General features: G+C 38.2%; 2 protein-coding genes across 2 annotated transcripts; one reads left to right on the top strand and one right to left on the bottom strand.

Annotated features, from left to right (window-relative positions):
• Positions 1–78: 78 nt before the first annotated feature.
• On the top strand, positions 79–4,168 carry EIF2B1 (eukaryotic translation initiation factor 2B, subunit 1 alpha, 26kDa; the record flags this gene model as incomplete). The annotated part of the gene is made up of 7 exons (XM_009703717.1): positions 79–271; positions 355–471; positions 955–1,067; positions 1,974–2,042; positions 3,045–3,120; positions 3,312–3,437; positions 3,885–4,168. Coding segments are annotated over 7 exons (850 nt in total), but the record flags the coding sequence as incomplete, so codon positions are not given.
• A 382-nt stretch (positions 4,169–4,550) lies between these two features.
• DDX55 (DEAD (Asp-Glu-Ala-Asp) box polypeptide 55) lies at positions 4,551–12,397 on the bottom strand. Its single transcript, XM_009703716.1, has 13 exons — positions 12,348–12,397; positions 12,172–12,258; positions 11,505–11,596; positions 11,329–11,391; positions 10,459–10,608; positions 9,804–9,993; positions 9,133–9,215; positions 8,607–8,738; positions 7,606–7,698; positions 6,786–6,900; positions 5,933–6,101; positions 5,257–5,549; positions 4,551–4,788 (listed from the first exon to the last, which is right to left on the bottom strand). The coding sequence occupies exons 1-13, from the start codon at positions 12,375–12,377 to the stop codon at positions 4,621–4,623; spliced, it is 1,665 nt and encodes a 554-aa protein (XP_009702018.1). The 5' UTR covers positions 12,378–12,397; the 3' UTR covers positions 4,551–4,620.
• Between the last annotated feature and the right edge of the window lie 142 nt (positions 12,398–12,539).

Here is a 12,539-nt window from a genome sequence, read left to right as displayed (position 1 = left end):
GACCGAGGTGGGCTTGGTCTCCCCTCAGCCCCGGGCGGGACGGGGTCCCCCCTCTGCCGTGGATCTCCCCGCGGCGAGGTCCGTGTCGGTGAGGCCCAGCCCTGCCCTGACCGCGCAGCTTTGCCTCCCGGCAGGAGAGACCATCCAGGGCCTGAGGAGCAGCCTGCTGGCGGCCATCGACACCCTGTCTCGGGTGGACTCCTCAGTGGCCGTCTCCTCCGGCGGGGAGCTCTTCCTGCGCTTCATCAGCCTCACCTCCCTGGAGTACTCGGTAAGGGCGGCTGCTCCCCGCTGAGCGTGGTGCCTGCTGGGGAGACCCTGCAGCCTAACAGCAGATGTTGCTGTGTTTTCCAGGACTACTCCAAGTGCAAAGAAATCATGATCGAGCGCGGGGAGATCTTCCTGAGGAAAGTCTCTCTCTCAAGGAACAAAATCGCCAAGCTGTGTCATCCTTTCATCAGAGATGGTGCTGTAAGTAGGCCAAGACAGGGTCACTCTTGTTCTGTTGCTCTGCTGCTTGCAGTAATGGAAAAAGAGAAGGAAAGGGATGTGAAGTTTAACATCCACAACAGTGTTGTCTGATGGTGGCTTCTGCAAGTACATAGGTGTAATATCACCCATCGCTTTATTTTATTATGACTCATGTCCTCCCCCCTATTTCAGTTCCCATGCAATCCAACTTTAACTTGTGGTCTACTTCTGAGAGATGCTGAGGAGTCACAGGTTCGAGTTTCTATTTAAAATACTAGATCATCATCCCTTGGCCGCATCAGGGCTGGCGACATAAAGTCCAGCTCACAGAGTGGTGATCCTATGATTTGTAGAATACAAGTGACATACATTATTATTTAATGTCGATGGACAGTTGTGTGAAGTAAAAGCCATGACCTCATTAACAAAAGTAAAGGTTTCCCAAAGGTCAGCAAAAAGTAACATCTGATTTTTTTTTGACAGCGAATATTGACACATGCCTACTCAAGAGTGGTCCTCAGAGTGTTAGAAGCAGCTGTTGAGTCAAAGAAGCGATTCAGTGTTTATGTTACTGAATCACAGCCAGATCAAGCAGGGCAAGTACTCATTAATTTGTGTTTTATCTTGGTTAACAGGGTATGTTACAGATAGCATCCAATCTCATACCTTAAGAAAAGCTGCTAGGCTTGTTTGCAGCATTTTAAATGGTATCCATCACTAGGATCACATTATTCTGGACAAGTGAAAAAAACCCAAAACACAATATTGTCAAGTAATTTCCCATAATAAATATTCTAATTACAGCGTTATCTAGGTTTTACTCAAAGGTTTACAAACTTTCAGTCAGGCAACCTACATTTTCCTTGGGAGATATCAGACAACTGGTTTTCTAGTTGTCTGCTTCAAAAGTAGGCTAAAATAATCAGTATTAAGCATAGCAAAGTAAAACATTTAGCTAACAATGTTCTTCGAAGATACCAAATAAAGTGTATACTGATAGCAAGAGAACAAGCTTTCCCTCGTCAGAGCATACAGTGTTGTATAAATGAAGTAATAAATCCCACATACCGGCTACTACGTGTTGCTAACCAGTCTTTCACTAGAATCAAGGATGTTCAGTCAAGTATGTACACTTTTCCAGCTTCACTGAAATAACTTCTAGCAATGCATCCCATGCTTTATTTCTTGTTTCTTACACCCTGTTGATGGAAAAGCTGAAACAGTTTAGGTAATCTGTCATTTTAATAATAGTCCACTGACTCATCTTTCTGTAGCTGTAATTCCTGACTGCTAAAACAAACTGACTTGACTTTTCTTGGGTTTGTTGTAATCTGTTTGTTTCCATTTCTACACAAGAACTTAGTTTCTCTTAGAGGGTACACCATGGACTAAAGCTTTAGGCAAGGGAACATGGGCAGTCATGGGCTTCTGTCTTTCAGAAAATATTTTTCTAGCGTTGTCTTTAAAGAAGAGTCTTTTAAGCTTCAAACTTTTTTTAATAGGCAAAAAATGGCAAAAGCCCTGAGGAAGCTGAACATTCCTGTGACTGTGATTCTGGATGCTGCAGTCGGGTAAGTCTGATCATTAAAGCTTAATATTGTTTGTCGCAATTTCATTTTGATCGTGTTATATTTATTTAAGTTTCCTTGAAGCTTGTTCAAACTACAGAGGTGTTACTTAGTCATAGTCATCAAACAAGCTAAACAAGTTACACCTCTAGGTGCATGATTAGGAGAGTATGTCTGCTACAAAGCAAGTATTTGATGTTTGCATATTAGAATGAAAAAAGTAGCCAGACCTAAGTGTAGAACTTTGGGGTATCTGAAAAAAAAAGCTGAGGTGCTACGCAAAAAGGCTACTAGTTTCCTAATTTGCATGTGTGCTATCATTTTAGGGTTTCTTAATTTATTTGCTAAATTACCACTGCTTAGTACAAGTCCAAAACATGAGAAAAGAACGAACTACAATGGATCCGAATCTCAATTCTTGCATAGGTGCAAAATGCCTGAGAGACTGCCTCCAAGAGAATACACACCAGTCTGCTTACCAAGGCACCTCTATCTAGGGAAGATAGCGGCTTGAATGGACAAGTCTAGAAGTTCTGTTTAACGCTTTAAATCTATTCAAATCACTTACTTGATGTTTTTCTTTTTAGATCTGTATTTTCAATTAACAAAACACATCAGAGGGATGTAAAGAAAGGGGGATTAGATAAGGAGTATCCTATGTATTTGGCCAAGTTACACTTCAGTGTGTAGTTAGTATCTTATCACAGGCACCTATGTGCCTGTAACTGAGTATCATTCCTAGTCACATTCCAACTTCTTCCAGCATTTGCACAATTGCCGAGGTCAGCTATGGCTGGAGAAGATACAGTTACTTAATATTCCTGCCAGGGAAGCAGATGAAAGCTCACTCCAAGGATGCGTAACAGCACGTGGATTTATATAGGTAGATGAAACTAGTTCAGAAAAATGAAAGTCTGTTTGAATTACTAATTTCTGTTCTGTTCAGTGAGTCATTTGTCATACTACCCAGTAAGACGTGGATTTTTTTTTTCCCCCTTTGAACAGCTACATTATGGAGAAAGTGGACCTGGTGTTAGTTGGTGCTGAAGGTGTAGTTGAAAGCGGAGGCATTATTAACAAGGTAATAGGTAGTGAGTTTATTATACCATTCTGTAAACTCTAGACTTTTAACGTTTGGTTTCTTTGAAGAATTCAAGGCTTTCTTTTCTGTTTGGACGTTATCCAGTAAAGGTCTATTTATTGTTGGAAACTGTGTGATACTATGTCACGTTAGCACTGAATCTGCATGTTGTTTTCCATCTGTCTCCACAGATTGGCACTAATCAAATTGCTGTGTGTGCCAAAGCTCAGAATAAGCCATTTTATGTGGTAGCAGAAAGTTTCAAGTTTGTAAGACTTTTCCCTCTAAATCAGCAAGACGTCCCAGATAAGTTTAAGGTAAGAGAAATTCAAATTACTTCTTGGCCAGCTAAGATGCACAAGGTGTCTATGAAAAGTTTTCATCTAAGCATGTCTTCATGTATCTGGATCTCTCTACTGTAGCTTACTTTACATAATATGGAGTTGCTCCATGTTACAGTCACATGCCGAACAGCCATAATTTGTCTTAATACTAACATTTAGTTCCTAAAGTAGTTCCTTTGGGGCACAGGAGCAGCTGAGGGCAAGAAACAGTTAAATCAATTCACTCCAGAACTACAAATTGTACTTTATACACAACGTAAGGCAGCCGAGACCAAAGTGGCACCAGCCTATGCCTGTTTTAAAGCAACTGACTTCCTTCAGTTTTACCACAAACATCTGCTCAAGACTATAGTACTGCTCTTGCCCAAAAGGTTTTAACTTGCAGTTGTGTAATAACTATTGGTCTCCATTTCCTTCTAGTACAAAGCAGATACTCTGAAAACAAGTCAGAATCTAACAGAAGAGCATCCCTGGATTGACTACACATCACCATCACTAATTACGTTACTGTTTACAGACCTCGGTGTGTTAACTCCATCAGCTGTCAGTGATGAACTTATTAAACTCTATCTGTAACAAAGAGGACTCAGTGTACAGGCTGCATCATCTTCTTCAGCGACTATCACAGGTGTAAGAACTTGGAAAATGATACAAGTTATATGGACATGGTAAGGAGATGATACTATAAAGATTAATGTAATTATCAGCCTTCTTGAGTTTTTAAAGCAAAACATTGCATGTGGGTGGACTACTTAAAAAAATTCTAAAGTTACTACAGTTTCTAAAAACTTAAAATAAATTATTTTAAAGATGGGTGGAGTATTTTGATATTGTAAAATAAAATACCTTATGGTGTATTCAAACTCATTCTGAGGTATGCTGTTACTTACTGATCTGTGGTACGTACCTGAAAAAAAAAAAAATTTTAAATGCAGAAGGCTGCTAATGGAAATCTGCAGCTTCTGCCACGCCATACAAGAGCGATCTTTTTAGCTTTGTCCTTAACAGCAGGCTTGTTTGTATGTCTTTATGGATGCCAGGTCTCTTTATGAAGAAATTAGATGAATTCTGTTCTCTGCATCATTATTTTGTTATAAAAATACAGTTTTATTGAAATGGACAGCATTTTAATGTAAAAGTGTAGTTAGAATAACTGTCAACCTTCAGACTCCAAGTCAGCAACAGTTTCCGCTTTGAGTCTACTTTGGCTGCCTGTTAGTCTCTTCTCAAACTCCTCTTCACTAATTTTTCCCTTTTTTAATCTTTTCAAGAGTCTTGTGTCATTCAGCAACTCTTCCATATCCTCATCTTCAATATCAGAGCCCTGTTGGCAGTTAAGAAACAGCAAATTAAACACAACACCAAACGATTTTCATTCTATACAGTTGAACACGAGAAGTTTATAATTCAGACTTTGCCAGGAGTATCCAAGCAGGAAATAACACTCAATTTCTACCTAGGAAACACAAAAAAAAAAAAAAAAAAAATAAAAAAAAAAATCAAGGACTGTCCACCATCATGCCATAGGGCTGGATCTCTGGGAAATAAAAATCTATGTTACTCATGCTGGCAGCATTACTGACTAGCATCAGACTGCTGAGAAGTTGCTTTAGTGTTTGGCTTTGAAAAGCTTCTCCATAATTTTTTTAAACTTTGCCTGTTGAGGTCCTGAAGAGTGAATTTACAGTTGTCTATTCTGTCAAACTAAAATCCCATGGCTCTCTGCCATTTGAAAGTATGTACCTATGCTACAGTAATCAAATGCAGATTTAATAGACTGGGCACAGTTTACCTCTTCACGCTTCCTTTTAGCTGTTATTTTCTTTTTCTTCTCCCTCTTGGCTTTCTGCTTTGACCAGGCTTTGTTCTTTATGAATTTCTTTTTCCCTCCATTTTCCTGTCTTTCTTTTCTTTGTTGTTCTAATTGCTTTTGTCTCTGTTTTTCTCTATTTTTATCCTTAAATGAAATGGAGTCTGTATTAACAGTGACTGGAGTAAAGTCTGGAAAACATTTTCCTCTCAGTTCAGGCATCTTTGGCATTTTTAACAATGCAAAACCTTTGGCAAGACTAGCAAAATCCAGATCTGTTAAAACAAAGATTTTAAAGTCAGTTTCCTGATGGATAAAAACTTAATTTCACTAAGCAAGTCACAGAAAAAAACATCTTATTATATCGTTTGCATTCTGTACCTAATACTAGTAACAATACTAAGTCATTCTTACTCATGCTTATGTCAGTTTGGTCAAACTCACTAATTGAATGTTATCTTGAAAACCATGAGAAACAAGTTGCTTGAAAAAAAATAAGAGCTTTGTCAGAATTTGATGCTGCAGAAAAAAAAAATTTGAGATCAGGAATCAGTAGTGGAAGCTTGTGAACAGTAACACTATGCTTTTTTTCCCCCCCAAACCAAATACTGTCTTTTGAAAACAACAGTAAAAGATACCAGCCCCTGCTGGGAATTACCTTTTATTCGGAAGATCAGATTACATTCATGTTTGGCATAAGCCTGGACATAAGACACAAATGCTTTCATCCCTTTCTCAAACACTGCCCTGTCAGCTAGGGCCATAGACTTCAGTTTTGGAAGAAGATCTAACACGTTTGTCTGTGGTTTCATTTCCTGCATGGGACACTGAAAAACAGAAAAGAAATAGAAAACCAAAGGAAAAGGTCAGCTGAATGATTTAAAACGCACTGTGAAAACTTAAAATGTACATTTCTTCCCCAGTTAATCTTGAGTGAGCTTTGAGTCCCTTTCCCCCTTTTTCTCGGTCATTTCAACACACGGTTCACTATTCAGCCCCACACACGGTCGTCCTAGCACAGCAAAAGAGCTTGTATACTGCAGCTCAAGAGAGGCAACATCTTCATCTCATGCTTTATCAAGCTATGTTCTCATTAGCAGGCCTCTAGAGAATTTATACAGTTAATTCTACAAATGCAAGACCAGGCACAGAAAATTACCAGAGTTAAACAGTACAGAGGGCGCAGCATATAAACTGGTGGTGGCAGGATTGGGGGTAGGAACGTAAGCCAGCACCACCCTTCTGGAAATGCTCAATCTACATACCCTTAGAAATGAAAAGCCTTTCCTTATTCAACACATCACGTATTCCTGTTACAAACTCAGTAGATAACTCTGGGAGCAGTCATGTTCTAACAGATAGTTGCATTTGGTGATTAATAAGCAGCTCTTGTCTGTATTTAATTGTGCACCTCTGCTAAAACATTCTACAAATTCTGATTTCAAAATGCCTATCAGTAAGCCTGTCCCCTTGCTCTTTCCTGCTTTGGGGTAGAATAGAAGTCTACTAACCTTTTGGTTGATTGAGAGAAAGTTAACGTAAGATTCTTCCATGGGAAGCAAAAATACAAGTGCACTGCCTACATTGCCAATCCGTGCCGTTCGACCACACCGATGCACAAAGGCACTGAAACGACACAACACAGAGCTAACTTAACAGGAGATGCTCAGCCTAATTTTGAAGTATTAGACAGACAGCAAAAGGGCAAATCTAATTATATCCAACAAATATATACTATTCTGAAGTATCAAAGTATCTATAGTATCAAAGTACTATATGCTTTTGAACGAAACCAACAGGAATCAGTAAAATGCAATACAAGAGCTGTGTAGCAGTCCCACTCAATTGTTAAGACCATATGCTAAAGCAAGGGGTGTCCATTTTGGGGACAAGCAAGTTGTAGGGAGAATTATGACAGTGGAAGTTAAAATACATGGAAAAGCACCTTTAATGTGAACTTTGAACGTACCATTCCTTGAAGAGCTCTGTCCCCGCTCCCATGTCTGTTCTCATTCACCCTAGCGTCTCACCTCTCATTATTTCTTTGATATTCTCATACTAAGCCTTACAGCAGAGTACCCCTTCACACAAATCTAACTGGCGACTACCCACTTGACTTACCACATACAACATAAAGTCATTTCAATTCACAGCAGCTACAACAAAAACTGTAGTGTTTCAACCTTGTTCATGCATTATTTTGTGTGTTCACTCAGACTAACTTCCAGGCAGCAATTAAATGTGTTTTCCACAGTTGTGTGTCCCCAATTTATATCTGAACAGTACAGTAACATGACTGCAAGTAAAGGTTCATAAGATCTGTAGTTGTACCTTGCACTGCTAGGTGGGTCATACTGTAAAACCCAGTGTACTTCTGGAATGTCTATGCCACGGGCCATCACATCAGTGCAAACTAAAATGCCACTAGGAAAAAGAAAAAGTGTATTTTCATTAAACTGTTATTTGAGAAAAGCCAGTCTCCCCCCAGCTGTGTATTCCGCATCTACACTGGAGAATAGGAACAAAATGTTTTAAAACATTTGTTTTTTGAAAAGAGACAAAATATTATAACTTAGTTGCAGCTTTCACCAACTAAAATTCTATGTAACATTATGAAAAGGAATATGATTTACATTACATCATGAAGAAAAATCAATTCCCTATTACAAGGTCTATTTTTAAATATTTTTAAATTATTTTTAATAATTGCATCCACCACAGTTGAACGTAATACTATAAACTTTTTAATAAAAGACCTAAGAGGCCGACAATTTTAAACAATTATTTTAAACAGTTGTTCTTCCAGTCTGCCAGTAATTATTTTTCATATAATATAAAATGCTAAAACTCGGGTCTCATGCAATAAAAAATGACAGCTAATGAGGCAGGAGTCCCTTAACAACATCCTGCAAAACTGACAAAGAATACTTTCCTGCAGGTAAATTACAGCATTGTGTCGCCATACTCTTGTTCATATACTAATAAAAATAGTATCCTGGGTTTCCACTCTGGTTACCAATCAGGAAAAGGTTATTTTCATTACCAGTTCCTTATCGATGATACGCTTAAACAGCAAGTCTCTGCACCTTCCATGCTGCCACATGGATTATCTAAATTAGGCTGGACATGCTCCAGTCACATTTTCACTTTGTTTGTGATCATACTTCCAGTACCTAAGCATGGTTTGTGTTCAGACACAGCTAGTAGCATCCTCCTCCTCAGTACAACGCTACTCTTCCACACTTAAATGGCAGAAGAATATTGTCAGACAAAATTACATATCCCTTACTATTTTTACTTTTGGCTGGTTTAGCCTATTCATATGTTCTTACCCGGGGAGCTTCCGAAACTCAGTAAAAATCTTGTTACGCTTGTGTTTCATTTTCCCATGAATGCTCATTATTTTCACTTGTTTAATTAAGGATTCCAAAGCCTTCCCATAGTATTCCACACATGCACACGTGCTGTTGTGAGAAATACAGACATAAAAGCAAAAGATTATGCTGCATTTTTAATCTGGTTTAGACTGTCAAACTACAGTGGTCCAAGACCTTTCAAAAGTATAAACTATTGCCTATTTTTATTTAAAATATGTACATCATTTTTATAATTAACATATAATCATCTATAATGCCTTGCTTTAAAAATGTATATAAAATTTATGTTTTGCTTAATAAAGTTGAACACAATCCTGACATGAAGCAATGATAAATCTCTTTTTAGGCACCATATTCTACAGGACAGCTATTAAAATGAAACACTTTTTAAATAGTTGTGTCCTTGTCAACACAGGCCACAGTTTTGGAATTTAAGCAATAAAACACAATACTGTCTTCACAATGAAACAAACAGAATTACCTGAAAAAGACCAGATGTTTTTCCTGTTTGTGCTGTCGAAGAAAATGTACCAACTGATTAAATTTTTCATCTGCTTTGCACATCTATACAATGCAAAGGGAAAAAAAAGTAAGAAAATGGACTTCCTACAAAGGGATTTGACAGTTTCCTCCATTCATTGTGCACTAATAAATGCCTACAGCATAATTTCTTATTACTGATCATGTGTACCACAGTTCACCATGTGGAATGTTACTCTTATGTATCTCAGTTTAAGTAAAAACAAATACTTAGGCTCCCAGTCATCCCAGCCCCAGCCACAACACCTCTCCTGCAGTAATATCTCAAGTATCCCTCAGCTGCTTTTCTGAAATTTCCAAAGTCTCCTCCCATACCCATTCACTCTAAGCAGGTCAAGGAGCCACAGCACCGCAGCCTGTTTAGGGTTACAACTACTCCTGGCCAGCCAAACAAAGCTCACAGAGCAGGAAACAACAGGGTTGCTAATTTAAATCTTTCTCCTTAGCTTGGTTATCAGTCTTTGAGGAACCTGCAAAAGCTTTATGTCTTTGGGAATTCTGGTTCCTCTATTAATGTGATCCTAACCGGCTAAGACTTAAAAATTTATTGATAGAACCAGGGAAAAAAAAGAGAGGGAACAAGAAACTATCATGAAGCACAGAGGTTCGCACCATATAATAGTTCTCCAGGCGTGTTGGAGTTTTCTGTGTGTTGCTTGCTGCCACTCCCTTCTCTTTCACCGAGATGCGGACAGGATTCCGGAGACCTGCTCTCACCAGGTTCTCCACCTCTTGAGTTTGAGTTGCTGAGAACAGACCTGTCCGTCTCTGCTTGGGCAAAAAGTCCAGAATGGCATTTAAACTGCAAGTAAGCACACGTAAAACATAACTGTCCCAAGACTTCCCTCAGAAAGAAGTTCAATCACTGGAAGTAAAGAGTTTTTATCATCAAATGCCAATCTTCTGTTGAACTAATTAGCTTACCTTTGAGAGAAAGAGAAAAAGGACATCAAAGCTTATTTGTTAAAGTGTTTTAAGCCATTCTGATGTGTAAATAATGATACTTAATCAAGCATTAATACAGCATGTGCTAATATATATCAGAAAAAAAGAAATTTTAAACTCTCTATTCATCAAGGATCCACTCTTTCATGATTCTCTTCCCCCTTAGCAATTGTTTTATGTAGTCTGGAGCAAAGAGAGATAGAAGAACAAAACAGAATAAATCTAACTTCAGAGGTCATTGTAGGCCATGGTCATTCACATCACTCATATATGAACTAATTTAAAACTTCAAAAGTATTACTAGAATTCATTATTTAAATACCTTGCTTCAAAGCCCATATCTAGAAGTCTGTCTGCTTCATCTAATACCAACACATCAAGAGCCTTCACACAACTTGCTAGATCCAGCCCATCTGATTTTCTTCTGAATAGATCCTCCAAACGGCCCGGTGTAGCTACAATGATGTTCCCACTGTTTGTGAACAAGACACACAGCAATTTTGTAACTGCACAAGGTAACAACTTTGGGGAGAGCAGCTAACACTATTATCACAGCATAAACCTGCACACAAGTTGACTGCGTTCTTCAGCAAAACAATTTCATTTCGTCACTTCTAACTGTATTCATATTTGAGTGCCTTTCAGACACTATGTTGATAGGAGAAAAATGCTCATCATTTGTGGTAATAAAAGTTTAGAATATAATCAGCACCTACAGAAAGCAACTATCAGCTAGAAGAAATATTTGGTACCTATGTGCAAAAGCCAGTGGCAAATATGATTGCTTCAAAACTTCATCATTGGTATCAGCACCAAAAAGTTTCAGAAAATTATTCATCAGCACAGTCTCAATCTCACTAGAGCCTACTGCTAGTACAACATTTACAGGGAAGAAGGAACTGAAATATTTAGTGAAGACAGTTTTCAGCTCACCATGCTGCACACTGTTCTTCATCCAAACAGCATGTAAATAGTACTGATTTCACATATGATCCTCTCCTATTGTCTCGTTATGGCGTCTCTCTCTCAAAGAAAAGAATCCACAATTTCCTCAGCATACACCCTAATGTACTCACGCAGTACCATCAAATTTTAGCACTAGCAGGACCAAAGCCCTAACTTGAAAACCCTAAGGTCACGGGAAAACACACAACTGTGAGGTATTGATAAAAATTCTTGACAATCAACTCACCCGTGTTCTTTAAACTTTTCAACATCTTCCATGGGATTCCTACCACCAATTAAAAGAATCTGACTAAAACAGTAAAAGAGAAAGATTTAGGTCATCTTTAAGATTTGCTAGTTTACAAGTGACAGAAGTCCAAAGAAAAAGGAACTACAGTCATGACAAGCCTGAAATTCACTCACCTAAACCTAGGGAAGTGTTTTGTGAAATGTGATAGCACCTCATCAATTTGAATAGCTAATTCTCTCGTTGGTGTGATAATTACAGCTCCAACCTGTACATGAACAACAAAACGAATTTATGGAAAATAACAGACTAGAAGAAAGATTTGGGCAAGCGTATATGAGCAATGTTTATATCCTAGTTTTAGACAAAACATTTCCATAGAAATGCAATAAAGTACACAAAATAACAGAAAATATCTATGAAAAAGGTATACCAATGTGCAAAATATCTCTGCTCAAAAAGCAGTATCTAATAATGGTATTTAACAGCAAACACCACCGCAAGTTCTCTGTATACTAAAATGTATTCAAAGTCAATGGATGCTAAAAAGCATTCAAAGACTCGCTTGCAGTACACCATTATATTTGATTTTTAAGACATTTTTCTAATAGCCCAGAAACTTGTTTTGATCATGTCAAATAGAAGCTATATATAAGTGCAAAGAAAGCACCTCGAAATTTATTTTCAAGTTTTAAACAGTTTATTGTTACTGTTATACCAAAGAACTGAACACACAGTTACTTTATGTGTATGCAACTTTCCTTATCGATACTTTTCCTTTAGTCCTCAAATCCTATTGGCACATCAGTTCTGAGAATGTTTTTATGAATAACTTCATCTTACCTGCATTTTCTTTAATTTTTCTTCCCGTCTGAGAAGAATTTCCAATATGGGAATTACAAATGCTAAGGTTTTGCCACTGCCTGTTACCTGTGAGAAAAAAAAAAACAGTCAGCCCTCCTTCAGCTCAAGAGACAAACCCAGAAAAACAACCAACTCGACCAAGAAAATGCACTCACCGCTTCTGCAGCAACATCTTTGTTATTCATGAAGAGCGGAATGGTCGCAGACTACAAAAAAAGAGAAACATCACATGAAGAGTTGAACTGGCTATCGTGGAAATAAATCTCACAGAAGCTAAATCCGCACAAGAGCCGTCAAAGCCCTCTGTAAGCATTAACCCAAGCAGAGCCAGGGACGGGAAAGCCAAT

The sequence above is a fragment of the Cariama cristata genome, unplaced genomic scaffold, assembly GCF_000690535.1.
Source record: "Cariama cristata isolate BGI_N322 unplaced genomic scaffold, ASM69053v1 Scaffold42667, whole genome shotgun sequence".
NCBI lineage: Eukaryota > Metazoa > Chordata > Aves > Cariamiformes > Cariamidae > Cariama > Cariama cristata.
This window is presented reverse-complemented; position numbering and strand designations above follow the sequence as displayed.

Coding starts and splice junctions, on each gene's coding strand:
- DDX55 (XM_009703716.1), bottom strand. CDS start 12,377: ATGAATAACAAAGATGTTGCTGCAGAAGCG. Junction 6,901..7,605: donor GACCCACCTAGCAGTGCAAG/GTACAACTACAG, acceptor GTGTCGTTTCAG/TGCCTTTGTGCATCGGTGTG. Junction 4,789..5,256: donor CTAAAAGGAAGCGTGAAGAG/GTAAACTGTGCC, acceptor AACTGCCAACAG/GGCTCTGATATTGAAGATGA.